The sequence below is a fragment of the Crinia signifera genome, chromosome 5 (genome assembly GCF_055691185.1).
Source record: "Crinia signifera chromosome 5, ASM5569118v1, whole genome shotgun sequence".
In the NCBI taxonomy this organism is placed as follows: Eukaryota; Metazoa; Chordata; class Amphibia; order Anura; family Myobatrachidae; genus Crinia; species Crinia signifera.
In genome coordinates, this window is record NC_139221.1 from 200,117,436 (window position 1) to 200,140,216 (window position 22,781).

The window sequence follows — 22,781 nt, forward strand, 5'->3', positions numbered from 1 at the left end:
TGATTTTCTCCCACAACCACCGCAGTATGATTGATAAATAGGGCAGGAATTCCTCAGAGCGCAATGAATTAATGACAGTGATGTGCTTGGCTGGAATTGGAGTGGTCTACCATGAATCAGGATGATCTGCTTGTCACAAAAGTGCTAAGTTTAGTACTTTAAACTACAGTATTTAAATTGCTCAACATGAAATGCACCCAGTACAAAATGCATTATAAATTGATCTATATCAATGCATTCCACATAATGAAATCTGGGACAAATGAACTGTTAGGAGTACATACAAATGAACATTATGAACATGAATCTATTATCCGTGGTGAATTGTCTGTAGCTATACAGATATCCCCCCTATAACTGCATTTGCTAGATTTACTTGGAGATTTACTCCAAGTTTAACAAACACAGCAGTGGTCAATGGACTTGGAAAAATAATTGAAACACCAGCAGTAGTAACAGAATTGTTGAAGTGCGCTCAAATTAGTAAACACTAAATATAAATACTAGGGAGGCAAAGTCAACACAGCAGATGAATAGATGCTGTGCACATGCACACGGCATCTGTTCAGAGAGCAGGGAGAGCCTGGGGCAGCCAAAGTGATTCAAAGTGAGTATTGGACATGCCCCCAAAGTGATTCAAATGCTACAAGACTACACCCTTTCCACATGGCATAAAACATAAAATGTAAAATAAAACACTGTGCTTGCCTGTAAGGGAAAAAAGGGGGATTAGTAATAAAATGTTTACAGCTCCTTTTAGGAGTGGGTTTTTGTTTGTTGGTTTTGCGGATGGTTTCCGGGGATCACGCTTAAGACTAAGCACCTACACTGTCCCTACCAATACCTCTCCTTCTAGCAGGTTCAGTGCGGTGTTCGTCTTGATGTTATGCGGCGTATCCGTCTCCCGGTCCTCCGTCCGTCCGGCTCGTACTACCGGAAGTTCGGGGTAGCGTGTTTCCGGCTCACGCTCCCAGCAGCCAACGCGTTTCGAGCGGGTCACTCTTTGTCAAGGATCCTTTGTCAAGTACGAGCCGGACGGACGGAGGACCGGGAGACGGATACGCTGCATAACATCAAGACGAACACCGCACTGAACCTACCTAGGTATTGGTAGGGACAGTGTAGGTGCTTAGTCTCAAGCGTGATCCCCGGAAACCATCCGCAAAACCAACAAAAAAAAGCACAGTGTTTTATTTTACATTTTATGTTTTATGTCTTAACCCCTATCCCGCCACAAGCGCCTTAAATACCCTAATTAACTACCTAAAATTCCAATTAAGGCCGCTAACATATGCGAGCGCAGTTACCTAACCCTATTCCACCCTTTCCACATGGCCACACCTCTTTTGGGCAAAATCTTGAATTTGCACTATAAAATATGAGTAAGAGAATGCTTAGAATACTGCAATATATGGAAAGAGAATGGACTAATGTATAAATTGTATCAAGAAAAAGCAGGGACAATGAAAATAAAATAGTTAACATTTGCTGGATAATAAGAATTATGTCACAATGCCAGCTATTTCTCCTCCATTGTCCACACAAAGATTCTGAACATAAAGACTGCAAATAACACTGGATATTACCACAGAGATACAGCTGCTGGATCATCTAACTCGCCTCCTTAAAAAACTTTTATTTTTACAATTTCATCAAAACAGAATTTAAAACTATGGAGTTGAAAATGAACTGTTACAGTAACACTGCTTATTTTTACTTAGGTCATCATTTCAAGAGCAGAGTGTAGCTTACAATGACTTAAAATTAAAAAGTGAGCGTTTTAGGTACTGAGTCAGCATATACAATGGGCAGTATTCAATGAGAATACTGACGACGTGCAGCGAATCCTGTTTAGGATTCGCTGCACATTCGCCACTGCTCGCTGCGTTCCGGAGCCTCGCCGGCTCCAGTATTCAACGAGTCAGGGGCTCACTGCCCCTGACTGTCAAATTTTAACTCCTGCGGCGATGCCGCAGGGAGCCCGAGGACGGTGGCAGGCAGGGAGATGGAAGTCTCCCTGCCTTCCTCAGAACGTTTGTGGGGGAGAGGTGGGCTCCCCGGGTGCCAGGCAGCACAGGCTGCCCCCCGGGGGTGCCAGCAGGGGACCGGGTATATTCACTACACCCGATCATGCATATGTAATGATCGGGTGCAGTGAATATATGAATATCTAATGAGCGGCTCGGCTCCGGCCCCCTGCTGGCTGGTCTGTGTAAAAAAAAAAAAATATATATATATATATATATATTGTGAAAAAAAGCGTCACTCCAGGTACTAGTACAAAATGATGAGTTTACTGTAGGTCAACAGTGTTTCGGGCCGGAGCCCGTCTTCAGGACATAAACGTCCTGAAGACGGGCTCCGGCCCGAAACACTGTTGACCTACAGTAAACTCATCATTTTGTACTAGTACCTGGAGTGACGCTTTTTTTCACAATATCGATACAAGCGCTGGCAACGCCAGCACACAGCGGGCACCCAGGCCAAGCTATTTGAGTGGAGCAGGGGCAGGTGAGGAGTGCCGGACCTCCGAGTATATATATATATATATATACATATATATATTTTTTTTATTAAATATATATTCATGTGCTTACAGCACATGAATAAAAATAGCATTCCCCTCCTCAGAATAAAATTCCTGATTTTTTAAAACCAAATGTAAAAAACAAAACACTTTATGTTATTAAAAGTTCACATTCCACTTCACCATAAAAAGATAGCGATTGCTACTCGGTGAATCATGGTGAAAAAAACTTGAAATGTATTCGCCATCTGGTCATTGAATAGGGTGATTCACCGGTTTAGTCAAAAATTCGCCTTACAGCACAAAATCGTCATAAAAACATGGCGAATCAGCCTCATTGAATACCGCCCAATAAATCATGCTTATACACAGGGCCGCCGACAGGGGGGTGCCCTGGGTACAGCTGTCCCGGGCTTTGGCTTTGGAGGGGCCCGGGCAGCTGCCCAAAGGAGTCCAACATTCAAGACTGCACACTTCAGCTTGGCACTATGAGGGTAAGTCCTACTATACATATATGCTGAGTGTTAGTCTGTGGGACTGTGTTTGGGACGCAAGGCTCTTTGGGCTGCTGTTGCTGGGCTGTTCCATGGCATCATATCGTACCCTTTCCATAACCCCTTTAGTTTGTTTAGTAGATATGTAGCACCCTTCACATTTATTATTACCTCTTACTTAGGTAAGTCTTATCACATATAATTTCCCTTATCCCTTTTACTATTACTTTAATTTCACACCAATGTGATGCCATGGGCTGGTTCTGCTGGGCTGGCCTGGGGGGTCCTGTGCCCTGGACCGGTCTCAGAGTAGTGTTAGGGACTTGTCCTATTGAGGTAACCTGGAGCTCATAATAATGGCCATCATTATGCTAAGAACCTCAGAAATTCAATATAGCAATGATATTAAAAGGTCTAGCATTTATATTTAGTGTGCACCTGCAAATTCCTCCTCCTGCTTGCTGCACTACAGGTCTCAGCAGGTAGCACCTCATATGTCAGGGTGTACAGTTTAGGGCCCCTCCTCCTATGTGTCTAAAGGAGACAGCCAAAGAAAACCGTTCCATATTTGGGATTGCTAATCCTCCTTCTTCTCGTTTTAACTGTCATTTATTTAATGCAATTCTTGTTTTCTTTCCTGACCACAAGAATTTTGAGAAGGCCCTGTTGCAACTTTGGATATCTCCCTTTGAAATCCTCATAGGGAGCATCTGAATCAGATAGGATAACTTAGGGAATATCACTGATTGTATTACTGCAGCACGACCCAAAAGATATAAGGGAATATTATTCCAATCATCTAATTTTGTAACTATTTGTTTAATCACAGGGGAGAAATAGTTTTTATATACATCTGTTGTTTTTGGAGTGATTTTCAAACCCAGATATCTCATTGTCTTTGACACATACTTAAATTGTGAGTAGGACTTTTGGAATAGCTGTCCCTCCTAAGCTTAATATCTCTGATTTGTTTTGGTTGACCTTATAGCCCGCGAAGGCCTCAAACTGTATATATTTGGCAGGGAGACATCTGGGTCCGAAATAAAAAGTAATAAATCGGCAAACAATGAGATTTTGACTTTGTGGTTGTCTCATGTGTTTCTAATATACAGGATACTGGAACTATTCAGACATGACAAAACATGTAGACCTAAGGGGTTATAGAAATGCAATAGGAGGACCACCTTGAAAATTTGTCAGTGGCCTCCAAGCCTCTAGTTATGTCACTGCACACAAGATACAGTACAATCTGCTAACATACATATGTTCATCGCAACATCATCTCCTTGCTGTGAACTTCAGCTACAGTATGTATTTTTACTGTTATGTGGATCAAATATCATAAAAAAAACACCTTAAATCAAATCTTAAGGGTTAAAGATAAATGAATAATAATAATAAAAAAAAATCTCCATTCTCTACAGGTTCCATAGGCAATTACAGCAAACTTCCAGTGCTTACACTTCTAACAAGATTAAGTTGCAATGAGTAATATTTAATTTCCGTTGCATCTAGTTATCAGTCTTCCCCTTGGCAAGGATTAATATGCTCTCTAGCTTGTGCCGTAATCAGAGCTGACAAATGCATGTGTTTCCAGATGGCCTGGTTAACACTTGAAATCAACATTCCCCGTTGTTGTAATACACACATTTTTGCAACATGTCAAAGGACAAGCAAGTCTGCTGCTAGAAGCGCAGCGAGGAATATTCTGTTTGAAGTTATACAAAATAGTCACTTCAAAATTAAAAGGCTTGTTAGTGCATGAAAGCAATATTCAGTCTGCAATATTTCCGATTACAGAAAACTTGCTCTGAGGAAACAGGAGATATTGTATTAGGCCTGAGGTATACTTTATATCGTCAACAGCTTCATAAGGCTCTAGCTGGCAGAAGTGACTACTTTTCCCATACAGTGCCATGGTAGGAATAAACCTATTTGCCTTAAGTGATTCAGGGGCCTTTTTCGCCATCTTTTATGGGCAGTGACACATCAGGAAACACATGTTGAGGTGCCTCCTATGAGAAGTAGGTCCAGGAATGTGAAGTGATCCCGCCACCACCTCTGTGCTATGGGCCTCATTCAGATGTGCTTGTAAGTACGCCCTGATGTGCAAAGTACCCATGTTCAGTACTTTACGCAAAGAGGTCCTGCAGCACACAACATAGGGCTGGCTTCAACTGGCAGTGATTGGCAGTTTGCTGCCATTTGTGGGTGAGGAAGGAGTGGTGAAGGGCTCCATTTGTGAAAACTGAGTTGTGTGGCCTTGTATAGGTGGCGGGAAGAGGCTGGGTATCCCAGTTGTTGCACAGAGATTTGCTGAGCTCTGTAACAGGTGACTTGCAAATCTCCAAAGCTTGTGCTGGAGAGGATCCGATCAGAAACGCAGTAGGTGGTGTGACGCCATCTGCTGCATTACCATATGAAAGCTATCACTGCTACTTCTATGTAGGCAGCAGCAATAGCAACCCCAACCACAGTGGGGGAAGCTGCTTTTCAAAGCATTGGAACAATACTGAATTGTTTCGGTAGCTCAGTATCCTCCTCCTTTAAGTTCATATACTTAATGTATATTTCCCCTTAATTGGAGTAGCATTGTGTGGTTTATCAATATTTGTTTAAATTGGGACCTAGGTCATACTTGTCTACTTTTGAAAGAGCATTTTGGGGAGATAGTGAAAATAACACATATAAAGTGTAGATGTGCACTGCTGCATCTGAGGCGTCTCATAAACATGACATACATCCAAATGTGAATCAGCCCCAAAGCAGTTAGTAAGATCTACTGTTGACGAAAAGACATTGATACGTGTCAGCGCTTGCTTGTGTATTGTGATTCCATATACAGTAAGTGGCTAATAGAAACCTTATTTAAAATGCATGTGTCCATAGAAATCCCATTGTACCTTAAAACCAATGCATGGAAATGGCACTACTGATCCTATTGAAGTGTATATACGCTATCTCTAATTTAATTTTTCCCCAAGAATATAACCGCTACATACTGCAATCAGGGAGATTGTTAGACTCTTTATGGAGTCAGGAAGATTGCTGCCATTTCTGAGAGTCTCTCATAGTCAGGGAGAGATAGCATGTATGAACTAGGCTCTGGTCTACATGGCAGATTGGATTACAATGCATAAAGTAACAAAAGCATTCACAGTATAACTCATACTTACCTACTTTTGAAAGCTACTGTAGAATAAAGGCCCCCATACACCAGAACAAGATTGTACCCAAGCGTACAATCTTGATGGGTTGTATGATGGATTGCATGCAGATTGTGTGCACACAATTGTGCAATGCACAGTCCCGCAGGTCGAATGGTTTGTCCTCTGATCAGACAGTCGTAATTGTGACCAGATTACATGTGTTTTTAAGCACATGCAAGCGGTCATTTGATGGGTTCGACGCCTTCCCCACTGCCGCACTCCTCCGTCCTCCGCCTCCTTCCCCCACCCACCACACTCCTCTGCCTTGGAGGAGACAGATGTTAGAGATCATATTTGACCTCTACCGTCTGACATGGAGGACAGTGCTATGTGCCCCTGGCACTTCCGGGTAACTTGCAGCGCTGTGCTCCCTTGTCAGACACTAGAGGTCAAATATGATTTCCAATGTCTGTCTCCTCCGAGGCTCCAAGACTCGTTAGCAACGAGCATTTACCCCTTCGCAATGAGCATTCACCCTTGGTAACGAGCATTAACCCCTGGCATCAAGCACTGACCCCTTGGTTGTATTCAGCAACTGAATTCTACGATGGATTGTGTGCACATTTTGAGTACATTGTGTCCAAAAACCACCAATTTTGCAGGGGAGTTGAAGGGAAATCTGGACACAATCATAACTGTGAGCATGTCGTTCTGATGCATGGCCAGATTAAAGGAGATTACAGTAGGCCATTGTTTATGGTAAACATCCATTTGCAATGCGGCAGAGATATTTGGACGGTGGAGGGGCGTTAAATGGCCGATAAGCAGTGATTTATTTTCGCTGCTTAGCGAGTCAACCACAATGCTATTTGACATTAAATTAATTCTTCCCTAAGAATTTAATATTTAATATTTTTGGTGTATTAAATGTTATTTTATATTGAACACTGGATATCTGCAACCTATATTTATTGGATGTGCAGTTTTGTATTAAAGCTTCAGCCAAATCATTATGGACGCTAAATACTCTAACTAAACAAATGTGTTTGATGAAAGAAAGATTACTAGCAATAAATCTTAACCTCAATCACTCACTAGTAGCAGAAGCAGCAGCCTATGTGTCAGTGCACACCAGCACGGGAGACCCTGTGTGATCATGTGTGGTCTCTCTCCTGTTATGGGTTCCCACAAGGGGGATAATTGGAGCTGTCAGCAGAAACTATTAAGCAGCTACAGAAAATCACTGTCCTTGAAAAGAAACTCCTTAGTGGCACCCCTTGCAGAATCTGAAGAATCTGAAAGATTAGGAGGGCAATGCAGGGCAGCAAAAGATTTATGACTGAAACAGGTGCCTGCTGAAAGATCCAAGTGGGTAGGCAACTATGATATAACTACATACACCTTATATGTGGGGGTGATAAACATATTTGATTGTTTTGCAGCATTGCTGCCAATGTTTTCATAAAATGACAGTTCTCAACTACAACTTACAAAGACCAGCAGACATACAGTACATGTCAGTCATAACTACTTAACATAACCGCAGATTTATGCGGTTAACTTAATAAGTGGATAAAAGGAATGCAAACCTGTACTAAAAAGGGTTCCATCATAAACACAAATGTTTTTTAAAACATTCAGCTAAACAACAAATAATGATGACTGCATAAACACAAACATGGTAGTTATTAGGAATAAACACACACAAAAACACCAAAAAGAATGTCTAAATTGTGTTCCAGTCCACGCTTTATGGAATTTTGATATTGGCTCCACAACAAACTGTGACCGTAATAAGGGAGGCTTCGGGATGTATATTACATCATACGATACTGGACATTTCAGATACTGGGTTTATCCAGAGTTGATCGCTGTTTTGAGAATTCCCAATGCTATCGATAACTAAATGACTGCGCATGCGTACAGAATAGTGAGACTATCTAATCACAATCCCCTCGTAATTTGACCGAAAGGAAGCTTGCGTTTATGGGCGGTAACTTGCTGTTTTCTGGGAGAGTCAGAAAAAACACAGGCATGCTCAGGTGTTTTAAGGGAGAGTCTGTGACGTCTGATTCAGTCACAGAGTTGTGGACGGGTCAAAGTTACTCACATTTGCACAGACTGGAAAAATCATTAGATGGCGAGTGAATGGAATATGGAATTGCAGATGATAGGGAATGATGATAGGAGGCTATCTATTCACAGTTTTGCAAATTTGCAGCTTTGCGATCAACTCAGAAATAAGGCCCACTGGTCACTTATAAGAAAACTAGGTGATTCATCGCGCCCTACGGGGGCTCTTCACATCGGCGTAAGGGGCTGCGCCCACTTAATTTGTGAACTTTTGTATTGTGAGAAATATGGTTACAATTGTATGAAAGATGCCCTGTATTGCAACTTGAGCTATAGGTAAAATGTGTTAAATAGAGAGCATGTGATTTGGAAGGGGTGTGTATTGTTTTGTTTAATTAAAAAGCGGTTACAGAGTAAGATGTACATTGATATTGTGGAGGGTACAGTGACATTTGTGTGTGTGTGTGTGGGGGGGGGGGGTGCGTGTTGTTGAGGTGTGTGTGTGCAATAGTATAGTAGGGTGTTTTTGAGTCAGCGGCTCCTCACTGGTGGAGGTCACGACACAGGAAAACAGGAGGCTGGGTAGTGATAGGGGTGTGTGGGCATAAGGGGGACTAAAGAGGAGGGTGGGGGACACTGCAGCTTCTGCCAGTTGGTGAGGGTCCAGCATGCCAGCGCAGGAGTACAGGACGGTGTCCCTGAGTCAGTGTCTCATATTACTGGGTGGGGGTTAGGGTGTATGAGAGCAGAAGGCTGGGCGGTAAAGCATGATAGGGGAATGTGGGCAACACAGGGTGAGCGGATCCCCACTGGTGGATCCCCACTGATGGGGCAGGAGAACAGGAGACAGGGCAGTGATAGGGTTGTGTGAGCATGAGGGGTAGTAAAGGTTTTTGGCTGTTGCAGAGTAGGGATGGCCATTGGTGCAGATGCCATCAATGGTTGGCATTGATGGTGATTTTGCACCCTGCCATCGATCGTAGTAAAATGATACTTGGGGGGGGGGGGGGGGATGCTCCGTGTCCCAGCACCTTCAAAAAATTTGAAACTTGATCGGTTCTCCTTTGCCATCGATGTAGGGAAACCATCTGGTCCTCCCACATCGATGGCAAAATTATTCAACATTGGCCATAAACCATCGATGATTTGAAATCATTGATGGTCTATGGGCATCCCTAGAACTGGAGGAGGGTGGGAGACAGTATGCAGCTCCCGGCAGTGGGTGAGTCATTAATAAGACACTCACTTGATCAGATGCAAGTTCAAATTGTGGCATAATAAATCACAAGTGCCGTTCTGACAATGTACATAGCTTTTTTTCTTTAAATAAAGAATGTTTTAAAAAGTATACAGATCAGCTTAATAATACATGGTAGCATTCATGAAATATTAACATTTATAAAACCAGTTATCTTACATCGATCTGTGATATTTTACGTTTAAAAAAAATTGCTTCTGGTGAGGCATAACTTGCCTCTGTGATACCCGGTGTGGCAGCAGAAGCTAATACGCACACTAATCAGGATATGGTTCTGTCAAGATGAGACGTGGCCTCACATCCTAATCCCCATGTTAGTCATTTTGAAAGTTTGGGAGGTGCATCTGCCCCTGATTGCAGGGGAGGCAGTCATTTCGACTCCTACAATGTGGCAAAAGCCAGTTGCCTCATGAAATGTTACAGTGCAGCACTCCTGTCTTTGAGCATGGGGAATAGTTCTTAAGGTTACTGCCAGATGGCTGTGCCAATGTAACTTACAGATGGCACCAATGCCAGCTGGTCTCTCTAAAGCCAAAGTCTCCTTCACATGCCACAAGCATTAGATCATACATGTCAGTTGTATAACCTTTGCACATGGGCAGTATGACTGGCACTTCCCTGAGTGTCCATACACGTGTGTTTAGCAGAATTACAAGGGGAGCTACATGTGTATTAGCTTAGGGCACCTGGAACCTTTTCAGATGGCAGATGACACTTGGGTGTGGCCTGCACCCCTCTTGTTATGCCACAGCCTCTGGTCTAAACTTTCCTATGCAATCACCAGAGATAGGTTTACATGAATGTACTTAGGTTTGTAAGCCAAGACAAAATTATCTGACTTACCCCTGGTCTTGGAAGTGAAAGATAGGCACGTTTCTCTCCTAATAGAAAAAAAAATCCATGTCAGTGGATAAATCACGAAGCAGTAAAATACGTTATGCTTTGCATTCAACTATTCTTTACAACTTACCTATGGGACATCATAGAATGATATCAATACTTTAGGTCTGGATTTAATGTCAGCAATCCACTACACCCAATTAGACATGCAAAGGGCATACTTAACAAAAGGGCAAAATGGTTCCCCTCATCTCTAGGGCAAAATGGTTCCCCTCATTAGGGCCACATTCACACAATATATTTTCTTACATTTTTTAAGGTGGTTTCTAGAAATGTTCAAAAAGTGCTAACACATAACTGATGTCTCCTGGTTGTACCACATCTTTATTGAAGTGCATTATGAAGTGAAGAAGTGGACCAGTGTCCATGTTGCTCATATCTACCAATAAACTTCATTCTATAATTTTTATTGAATGAAGTTGAGAAATGCTACCTCAAACTGGACTGGTTGCTATGGTTATCTTCCTCAGTTGTCCGCTTGATATATCCACCCCTTAGCACCTCCACCTGGCTGCCGCTACCAAGGAAGATTTTCCTCCTTTCTGTGCCAATGCATACTGCATGCATAATGCGTAGTGCATCTCCCAGCAGAGAACAGGAAGGGATATAACTGCGCTAAAAATAACAGAGCTGAATAAAAAAAAATCTAATCATTTGTTGAATACAATATATATTTAATTTGAGATAAATAGTTAGAAACTATGGTGTATACAAGGATAAATTAATTGGAAAGTCAACTACTGCATCCACCAGTGCTAGGGAAATCCATGCTATTTCCTTATTATGGAGTATGGATAGGTATTGATAGTCCGCTCCCACTTTTTTCCCTGTTAACCGGGCCTTTAAGGAGGTGGCGTTCCTCATGAAGTATTCTTGCCGCAGTGAAGTGAATGGGGTCCTTGATGGTGAAAGCAAAATTGCGGTATGAGTGAACAGTAATCCTGTAGAGCATCCTCGGGTGGGTAGTGTGAGCTTTTTCAAAGCTGCAGAAGCAGAAAATCTCGTACAGTGTTTGCTGTAAAGTTTTTGCCAATATGGATTACCCACTCACACACCACCTCGTTAAAGGTGTGGTTAACAGGTAAATGAATTGGGAGTGGACTATAAATACCTATCCATCGGACTCCCATTACTCCATTATGAGGAAATAGCATTAACTTTCCCAGTACTGATGGACGCAGTGGGTGAATATCCAATTCATTAATACTTGTGCACACCATAATTTTTAACTATTTATCTGAAATTAATTATATACTGTATTAAACAAATTTTTAGATTCTAATTGCTGCATCTCTGATATTTTTTTAGCGCAGTTATACCCCTTCCTATTCTCTTTTGTACACTTATTGGGAGTGACTCACACACACTCATATTAAGGATTCAGTACTGAATCCTGGCGGTCGGGATCCCGGCGTTCAGAATCCCGACAGCCGAAATGCCGACAAGGGGGGACGTGGATCGCCCCCCCCCCTTGCGGGCTCGCTGCGCTCGCCACGCAGTGGGTCCGGTGCCTCGCTACGCTCGGCACACTAATTTATTCTCCCTCCAGGGGTGTCGTGGACACCCACGGAGGGAGAATGTGTCGGATTTCGGCGGTCGGGATTCCGGCGTCGGGATTCTGAACGCCGGGATCCCGACCGCCGGGATTTTAACTGCATCCCCATATTAAGCGCCTTACCTCTTTTAGTGCAGGATGTTCTAACATCCGCAGCCCAGCTCCGCCCCCCTTAACATACATAATTATCGCATATGCTCTAAAACATGCAATAATTATGGCAAAGGACATCTCTTGCGTTAAGAGCTGTCCTTTGCGGTGAGTCAGCGGGTCCCATCAGGTCTCGGCGGCTTCCCGCTCCCTCCCTTACCCGGCACTGCTGCTGCTGCAGCGCCAGGCTCTCCTCCTCCCTGCAACCGGAAGAGGATCAAAGTGCAGGGAGGAGAAAGTCACAGGTCCGGGCAGCACAGCTCTCTGCTGCCTGAACACAGATGAGGGGGGTCGGTGCGGGGCGGAGGTGGGTCACTGTAGAAGCCCATAGGCTTCTATGGGGCATTTTCAGATTTTTCTGGTGATGCCCCCCGTCACGGTAACCTGGCGGGGGTGCACAGTCTTGCAGCTGCCAGAGGGGGCATGGCCTTGTATTCACAAGGCCATGCCCCCTCTGGCAGCTGCAAGACTGCACCCAGCCTCTCCCAACACAAAATGAATATTGCGCAGCATTCATTCACCGCAGTGGTGATAGAGTGTCTGCCAAACTTATCCCTGCAAGACTGTGGTCCATTATTATTATTATTATAATTTTATTTATAAGGCGCCACAAGTGTTTCGCAGCGCCGTACAAAGGAACAATACAGGGAGACAAAGCTTGGCATAACACTGAATAAATAACAAGAATACAGTACAAATAAAGAGCGCCACAGTTCAATACACATTACAGCTTGGATATAAGTAGTGAGGACTCAATCAACATACAACTAGAGGCTATATGCCAATGATGGAGATGAGTATGCGGACAAAGATGGTCACTGAGTGTTGGAGTATAGGAGAGCTGTGAGTGACATGTGAAGAGAAGAGGGCTTTGACAACAGGAGGGAAGAGGGCCCTACTCGGAGGAGTTTACAATCTAGTAGGAAGGGGAGACAGACAGATTACAAGAGGTGCAAGCAAGTGGGTGGTGGTTAGATAGCAGGATGAAACAGGCAAGGGGTCGGAGAACCAGCTGGTTTATGCAGTGGAAGGGTACGCTTTGATGAATAGGTGAGTTTTCAGTCCATGGGTGGAGCAACTGGTCCATAGGTGGAGCAACCCATGAGTTGGTCCATGGGTGGAGCAACTGGACAGTGCCAGAAAATGTAAACAGTTCCACCCAAATCAGTACAATTGGGGGGAGGAGGGATAATGCTCATTGCAAAAGGTCCTTATCCAGAGTCCAATAATGATTGAGGATTACTTTCCTTCAGATTTACACATTACCAGTTATGCTTCATGCTCTGAGAAATCACTTATTGTTACCAAATGGGAAAGTGTGGTAGATCAATGTAAGATTTGTAAACATGAAAGTGAGGCTAAAGTATAACACAGAATTGGCTCTAAACTCCTGAGAGTAAAACTAAATATTTGTTTCGATATTTGCAGGCAATATGCCAGATTACACAGGAGTATGCTCAAAGTAATTAGTGCATGGAATAGGCAGACAAAATATTCTAATGTTGTACGTGAATCAAAGTTCTTCTCCAAATATTTAGTGGTTAATAGTTGTTTGAAAATAACATCTTTCTTACCTCGTCTTCCCTCAAACACATCATTAATTTCACGCACCAAAATGGACATGTCACTCAATTGTGACTCCCAGGCTTCACAAAAAACATCCAAGTTTTCTTTAGCAATCTTACTGGTTGGATGTAGAGCTAATGTTTCTGCTGCTGACATGATCTGGAAGTAACAGAATAACATTACAGGGTGAACAACGTTAACGTTAGCAAAATTTTTGTAACCGAAAACAAACCATTTCAATTTTCTCTACTACATATGACAATCTTCAGGCTACATAGATGATTTTAGTATAAATAATAAAAACTTAATTAGGAGAACAAAATGCTTTTAAAAATGTTTTGTATCTATAGCAGTGGTCCTCAAACTCGGTCCTCAGGACCCCCACTCCGTTCACGTTTTCCAGGTCACCCGACAGGCGCACTCATTACTAATCCACAGGTGGAGTGAATTATTTAACTTGATTCTGTGAGGGGACCTGAAAAACACACACGGTGTGGGGTCCTGAGGACCGAGGTTTAGAACCTGTGACCTATAGTATAGCAATCAGGAAACAACTGCAATGTCATGTGTTTTCAGGAGCGTTACAACAGCGTTGCCGTTTCCTGATACAGTAGTTGCCTAATTTAGTAAGTACAAGTTAAACACAGTAAGAACAATGGAGTGAATTCTGATGATTTACCAAACACGAATAACACAGCTACATTTTTATTTATTAACAGTTTCTTATATAGCGCAGAATATTCCGTTGCTCTTTACAATGGAGACAGTGATACAACAAACTGGGTATTTACAGACAGTCAAATGTATGAGGGCCCTGCTCGCAAGCTTACAATCTATATGTACAATCAAATTGCATTTCAAATGCATTTCACTAGTGTGGCTACCCCACCTAACAATTTCTCAAGACACAAAGGTATAGGACCGAGTTACAGTATGTAACAAACTTAGGGCAAGTGTGGCAGGTGTCCTGGACACTGCTGTACAGTGAAAACCGATCTGGGATCCAACCAGTCCAGAAAAAAGCTGTGAAGTTGTGCCTGAATCTCTGCTGTACCCAGCTCCTAGCAGCAGCTCTGCTGTACCCAGCTCCTAGTAATATAGTTTCAGAGGAGCCGTAACTCAGCAGAATAGCTGTGATTGTGTTACAGTGTATCCTAAATACACACCCCTACATATCCTAAAAACTTAAAAATGTTTTAAAATGTCCCCACTCATTGCACCATCACCCTGAGGGGTTTATTTACTAAGATGGGAGTTCTATTGAAGATGGGATGTTGCTATTGGCAACCAATCAGATTATATGATCTTCTAGAAAATGCTAAATAAATAAGTAGAATCTGATTGGTTGCCCATATCAAAATGCCATCTTTAATAGATCTCCCATTTTAGAAGAAGGCAAGCCACAATTGGTTGGTCAGCAGAGAAAGAGAAAGATGGCTCCATTTACCAGCTTTGGTCCTGATCGAGAGCATGTACATTAGTGAGTAAAAATGGTCTGTTGCATCATTTGCTAGCTCTGGATCTTCTTGTTTTGCAGGTAAAAAAAATAAATAAAGACAGGTGATGGGTTAGGAACTGTGCAACTAACAGAAATGCAGAACAAAATGTAAAAAAGGTTTCTGTTTTCTCTTTCTCTCTCTCTCTCTCTCAGGGGCGGATTTAGGGATGAGGGCGCCCCTAGGCACAACAATAATGTTCGCACCCCCCCCCCCTGCCTAATTGTATTCTTTTTATTGATCACTTATAAGCCCTCATTTGATAACAGCCAATATAATGGATTTATAAAAAAAAAGCCACTAACTGTGACATGTTCTTTTATTATGAATACATATTTACTAAGTAGGACAGGTTACACGGGCAGTATCTGCATGTCCCATCCATTTACACTCTATTTAAGATGGACTATAGTACAGTATAGTGGATATTTTGCCTAATGGGAAATTCGGCTCTGCTCTCTCTAATATATATATATATATATATATATATATATATATATATATATATATATATATATATATATATATACATACATACATAGAGTGTAAGGAAACAAACAGCGGCACTCGCAGGGAACTTTTCAAAACGTGTAATAAAGCATAAAAACCAATCCAACGTTTCGGGGCTACAGAGGCCCCTTTGTCAAGGTGTGGGTAACAACAGTGTACAAACATAGTGCTTACCTTATATGCAATACAAAATAAGTGCCAAATCAAAAACCACGCTGTATGCTCGCGCCGGGTCCGGGGCTGCCGGAAGTGCTGTGGCCGGAAGTGTCCCTCTCGGTGGAGTCTCCGTGTGTGAGCCGCATCGGGCTCTGCTCTGATGGTTTCCTAGGTTACCGGACGCTTGCGGTTCATAGCAATCTATGACACCGCTGCTGTAATGGGAAGCTGGCAGTTCCCCGGTCCGCGGCGTCTGCATGCTGCGTGTAACAAAAAAATGTGCAAATTACCTTCATATACATATATATAGCAAATACATGTGGATTAATGTGTGGGCAAAACTCCAGTACATGGTGGATATTGAAGTCCGTTATCACACGGCAATTCAGTGCGTGGGAACATCGGTCTGATAAGTGGTCAGCCTGCTCCCAAATACATTTATCAGTGAATATAATTAGTGTAATATAATAAAGGTGCTAAGCACGGGGGTGGGAATTAAAAAAGGTGAGCCCGTGTGGGGGACACAGTACTTTAGATCAGTTATGGATAAATGTCGACAATCTTATATGTCGACTGCTAGACTGTAAACAGGTTAGGGGCATAAGCAGGTTAGCATGCACCACGGGGTCTAAAAAGACCACAGGACGTCCCAGGGACCATCAATGTCCGGGTTGTAACTCACATATCAATAAGAAAATGTAAAGGGATAGCAAGAATTAAAGTCAAGAAGAACAAAAAAGAACACCAGTCTGTCGCCTGACAATCAGTCTCTATATCATAAGTCACAATGGGCATAGTAATGTTAGCTCCAATCAACTAGCTATAATTTTAGTGACTTGAGTGGAGTAAAGTACTAATCTATGATAAGAAAATGTAAAGGGATAGCGAGAATAAAAGCGGAGGAGAAGAAAAAGCACACCAGTCTGTCGCATGACAATCAGTATTAATATCATGGGTCCCAATGGTCATAGTAATGTTAACTCCCATCAAATGGCTATAATTTAAGTAACATAAGTGGAATGAAGTACTAACCCATAATAAGAAGATATAAAGGGATAGCGAGAATAAAAGCGGAGAAGAAGAAAAAGCACACGATTCAAAGATGATGGGCCCTCACATGGTAATGAACGCTGATTTGTATCCAGCATCCGTTAGTTGTGAGATGGGCCATCATACTGAAAGCTTACATACAATATCACAATCAGAAAAAATGTAAAGGGATAGCAAGAATAAAGCAGAGAGAAGGAAAAGCACACAATATATTGTCTCTAGACATGTCCGTTCAGCATGGGCTGTAATTTCTTTTTCGTTGAGCACCTTGTAAGTACTATCAGGGAAAGATACGGCCATCCTGGATGGATATAGAACCAACCTCTTGGGGTTGTCCGGACGGGGTCTGTCCCGTGCAGTCAAACCCTGGTGACCAGGGTATATACTACACATTGGACTAGACACATGTTCCGGTTATATCCACAATCTCTCGGAATGATTTATAAGAGAATGTTCAGAGACATCTTTTCATTCAGTCCGTGGGGGTTCATTGTATTCAGGCGATGTATCCACACAGCTTCTCGTTTTAACAATTTGCCATCTCGATCTCCTCTCCTCAAGCTGTCCGGGACATGGTCGATTATCATATGTCCCAGGTCTGAAAGTTTGTGTCCTTTTTGGGCGAAGTGCCTGGCCACCGGTTGATCGTTTTCTTTATTTCCTCTATTTGCTGCCAATGCTTTAGAGATAGCCGACCTGTGAAGGGCCATTCTGACTCTTAGGGTCTTAATCGTCTTCCCCACGTACAGGAGCTGGCATGGACACTGTATGACATATACCACATGTGTCGTGGTACATGTGAGGACATGTCTGATGGGGAAACTTTTATCAAGGCCCGGATGGTGGAAGGCTGGACCTGTAAGCATATATTGGCAGGTAGTGCACTTAATGCATTTATAGCAGCCGTTGCCCCTCCCCAAAAACCTATGGGGGTCATGTGTGATGGAAGTGAACCCAGTGATGTCGTTGTGGACAATATGATCACGTATATTTCTTCCTCGTGTATGGCAAATCATGGGCATTTTGTTGGCAAAGCATGGGAGATCTTTGTCGCTCTTTACTATAGGCCACAGAGCCCTGGATGCTCTGGGTAGTACATGGCTAGAGATGTTATATTTGGTGACAAACGGTAGGGCACTTTCTTTCTTTGCAATGTCCTTTACAGTCAACTTCCGTGGACCCAAAAGGGAGTCCCTCGGAATTTGCAGGGTCTCTTCTTTTTGTTTAAGTAGCAGTTTCTTGTCGTAACCCCTCTGCAGGAATTTCTCGACCATCTCGTCTAAAACTTGAGGCAGCGTGTCGGTCTCGCTCACTATTCTTGCTGCCCTAGTCATTTGAGATTTTGGTAGTGCTTTTTTCAATGGGATAGGGTGAAAGCTATTGGCTTTCAGGATATTATTTTTGTCCGTAGGTTTGGTAAAAAGTCGAGTGCTGATCTTTCCTTCCTCCATTACCACTAGGACATCCAGGTAACTGATACTGCTTGAGGATGATTGATATGTAAACTTAATAGGCGACTCTTCCAAGTTGATGTTATTCATCAGGAGTTCAAATTCCTCTGTGGTGCCAGCCCAAAGCATAAACAAATCGTCTATGTAGCGTGTGAACGCCACTATTTTCTCACGGACTTCCGGTTTCTCAAAAAACATCCTCTTCTCCTCCCTGAACATATAAACATTGGCAAAAGAAGGGGAGACATTGCTACCCATTGAACATCCGGAGAGCTGTTTAAAAAATTTTCCATTGAATAGGAAATAATTTTTAGTCAACGTCAGTCGTAACAAATCGATGAATAACCCCACATCCAGGGTTTGCATTCTGTTGCTGGTTAGAAATTCTTCCATTGCTGACAGACCCCCTTCATGGGGAATTGACGTGTACAAACTCTTGACGTCCATCACGCACATAATGGTGCCGGGTGGAAGGATGGTGATGTTTTTCAATATGTTCAGGAAGTCTGTAGTGTCTTTTATATAAGTCGCCTGTATTTTGATGATTGGCTGTAGGATGCTATCTAGAAACTGCGATATTGGCTGGAAGATTGAGTTTTGGGCGGCAATGATAGGACGGCCGGGGGGGTTTTCAAGGTCCTTGTGTATCTTCGGCAAGGTGAAGAATATGGGGACCACCGGGTGGTCCTGTGTGAGCGCTACTCTTAAATTCTCAGAGATGTGCCCCTGGTTCCGAGCCATTAGGAGTCTAATATCCAGCTCATTCTTGTATGTCAAGGTCGGGTCACTGGGTAGCAGCTCATACACTGAAGAGTCCGAAAGTTGTCGATTACATTCGGTCACATAAGCCGTCAGGTCCTGTATGACCAACCCACCACCTTTATCCGCTGCCCGGAAGATGACATCGCGGTACTTACTAAGTTGAGTCAGAGCTCTCTGCTGGCTCCGGGTCAAATTGTGGTGATTGGGATGGGGAGCAGCATTGTATCGAGCTATCGAGGTGTCCAGTAGCCGGGAATAGGTAGCAATAGAAGGGTTTTGCGATGTAGGATCAAAGTTCGATTTCTTCTTTGTCCTGATGAAGCTATGGTGGGGATCAACAATGGGAGTCTCAGGGCGATGCTGGAAGTACTCTTTCAGCCTTAAATTCCTGGTGTGTCTATGGAGGTCGGTCTTCCATAGGAGGTCATCAAAGGGTGTTGTAGGTACAAATGCGAGGCCTAGTTCAAGTACCTTTAATTCCTGTTCACTGAATTGTCTTTTGGATAGATTGTACACGAGAGTGGTTACTGGTTGGCAGGTTTTTTTGAGCCTCGAGTTTTGTCCGCCCCTGCGGGTGGTCTTCCTACTCTTCTTTTTGTAGTTATGATTGGAGTTTCTTTTGCGGGGGTCCCTAAAGGGATCAGTTGTTCCGGTGTGTCTGACTCAACTGCGAAGTCACTGTCGCTGTTGGAGGAGGCTTGTGGCTTTCGTTGGTTGGGATTCCGTGCCCTTCTGAACGGTCTCTGTCTTTGTGTATTGCCAGACTGGCGACCGTCAGGATCATTACCTGATAACCACCGATACACTCTATTATTATCATAGTCATCCTTCACAGTGAAATATTTATTGCGCTTGAACTTGATTAAGTCCCTTTGATAGTTATCAACTTGGGTCTGTATTTTAGTGATCCAATCTTGAGAGGGGTCATTCGCAAAGTCCTGCTTGTATTTGGATTCAAAGTCAGCCACTAGGGTTTTTGCTGCCTTCAATTCAATGCCCGCTTCTTCAATCACTAGAAGAACTAAGTCTTGGCTACACTTATTCAGTATGCCAATCCAGCGACGGCAGAAGTTGGGACTGTGGCGTCCTATGGTGGGTGTATTTCTCACCCTGAAGCCACGGGGAATCATCTTCTCTCTATGATATTCTGAGAGAGATACTCCGTGTAGCAGGTAATCTACCTCTCTTTTCTAAAGGCGATACCATTGCCTGTAGAGGACCTCCAAGTTTGGGTGGTCTTCCATCAAGTGGAGTCTCTGCTTAAAGTAAAGTTTCTCTGTGTCGTCTTCGGAAAAACTAAAGAACTCGCCTCTGTCGACCGTAATCCCATGGTAGCCCGGGGTGTCCTGTGCGGAGGATATTAGCCCATCTGCTTCAATGCGAGCAGTTGCTCCTTTAGCTTGCATATCTGGGTTGATAACCAGCAAATGAAGCAATCGAGAATCAAATAGCAGCAAAGTGTAGCTTGTGTCGACCTTCGGGGATCACCTTGCACTTGTAGGTAAACACCACACAAATAGTGGGGGTGCCTTGGCTCCTGAGGACACTGGAGTGTCACAATGGAATACTTCTTGTGGCGGCCCGGCACTCTCCTGACTTCACAACTGCCCCGGTGCCTTCTGGAGGCTAGATATAGAGTGTAAGGAAACAAACAGCGGCACTCGCAGGGAACTTTTCAAAACGTGTAATAAAGCATAAAAACCAATCCAACGTTTCGGGGCTACAGAGGCCCCTTTGTCAAGGTGTGGGTAACAACAGTGTACAAACATAGTGCTTAGTGCTGGTTATCAACCCAGATATGCAAGCTAAAGGAGCAACTGCTCGCATTGAAGCAGATGGGCTAATATCCTCCGCACAGGACACCCCGGGCTACCATGGGATTACGGTCGACAGAGGCGAGTTCTTTAGTTTTTCCGAAGACGACACAGAGAAACTTTACTTTAAGCAGAGACTCCACTTGATGGAAGACCACCCAAACTTGGAGGTCCTCTACAGGCAATGGTATCGCCTTAAGAAAAGAGAGGTAGATTACCTGCTACACGGAGTATCTCTCTCAGAATATCATAGAGAGAAGATGATTCCCCGTGGCTTCAGGGTGAGAAATACACCCACCATAGGACGCCACAGTCCCAACTTCTGCCGTCGCTGGATTGGCATACTGAATAAGTGTAGCCAAGACTTAGTTCTTCTAGTGATTGAAGAAGCGGGCATTGAATTGAAGGCAGCAAAAACCCTAGTGGCTGACTTTGAATCCAAATACAAGCAGGACTTTGCGAATGACCCCTCTCAAGATTGGATCACTAAAATACAGACCCAAGTTGATAACTATCAAAGGGACTTAATCAAGTTCAAGCGCAATAAATATTTCACTGTGAAGGATGACTATGATAATAATAGAGTGTATCGGTGGTTATCAGGTAATGATCCTGACGGTCGCCAGTCTGGCAATACACAAAGACAGAGACCGTTCAGAAGGGCACGGAATCCCAACCAACGAAAGCCACAAGCCTCCTCCAACAGCGACAGTGACTTCGCAGTTGAGTCAGACACACCGGAACAACTGATCCCTTTAGGGACCCCCGCAAAAGAAACTCCAATCATAACTACAAAAAGAAGAGTAGGAAGACCACCCGCAGGGGCGGACAAAACTCGAGGCTCAAAAAAACCTGCCAACCAGTAACCACTCTCGTGTACAATCTATCCAAAAGACAATTCAGTGAACAGGAATTAAAGGTACTTGAACTAGGCCTCGCATTTGTACCTACAACACCCTTTGATGACCTCCTATGGAAGACCGACCTCCATAGACACACCAGGAATTTAAGGCTGAAAGAGTACTTCCAGCATCGCCCTGAGACTCCCATTGTTGATCCCCACCATAGCTTCATCAGGACAAAGAAGAAATCGAACTTTGATCCTACATCGCAAAACCCTTCTATTGCTACCTATTCCCGGCTACTGGACACCTCGATAGCTCGATACAATGCTGCTCCCCATCCCAATCACCACAATTTGACCCGGAGCCAGCAGAGAGCTCTGACTCAACTTAGTAAGTACCGCGATGTCATCTTCCGGGCAGCGGATAAAGGTGGTGGGTTGGTCATACAGGACCTGACGGCTTATGTGACCGAATGTAATCGACAACTTTCGGACTCTTCAGTGTATGAGCTGCTACCCAGTGACCCGACCTTGACATACAAGAATGAGCTGGATATTAGACTCCTAATGGCTCGGAACCAGGGGCACATCTCTGAGAATTTAAGAGTAGCGCTCACACAGGACCACCCGGTGGTCCCCATATTCTTCACCTTGCCGAAGATACACAAGGACCTTGAAAACCCCCCCGGCCGTCCTATCATTGCCGCCCAAAACTCAATCTTCCAGCCAATATCGCAGTTTCTAGATAGCATCCTACAGCCAATCATCAAAATACAGGCGACTTATATAAAAGACACTACAGACTTCCTGAACATATTGAAAAACATCACCATCCTTCCACCCGGCACCATTATGTGCGTGATGGACGTCAAGAGTTTGTACACGTCAATTCCCCATGAAGGGGGTCTGTCAGCAATGGAAGAATTTCTAACCAGCAACAGAATGCAAACCCTGGATGTGGGGTTATTCATCGATTTGTTACGACTGACGTTGACTAAAAATTATTTCCTATTCAATGGAAAATTT

General features: G+C 43.5%; 1 protein-coding gene across 2 annotated transcripts in view; it reads right to left on the bottom strand.

The window, feature by feature from the left end:
* CTNNAL1 (catenin alpha like 1) overlaps positions 1–22,781 on the bottom strand; it is a 214,956-nt gene that overhangs the window by 16,552 nt on the left and 175,623 nt on the right. For both annotated transcript variants that reach the window (XM_083188427.1, XM_083188428.1), the window contains exons 11-12: positions 13,681–13,831; positions 10,345–10,382 (exon numbers count right to left, since the gene is read on the bottom strand). In XM_083188427.1, the coding sequence (XP_083044553.1) occupies positions 10,345–10,382; positions 13,681–13,831 (189 nt within the window). The remainder of the gene's footprint in view (positions 1–10,344; positions 10,383–13,680; positions 13,832–22,781) is intronic.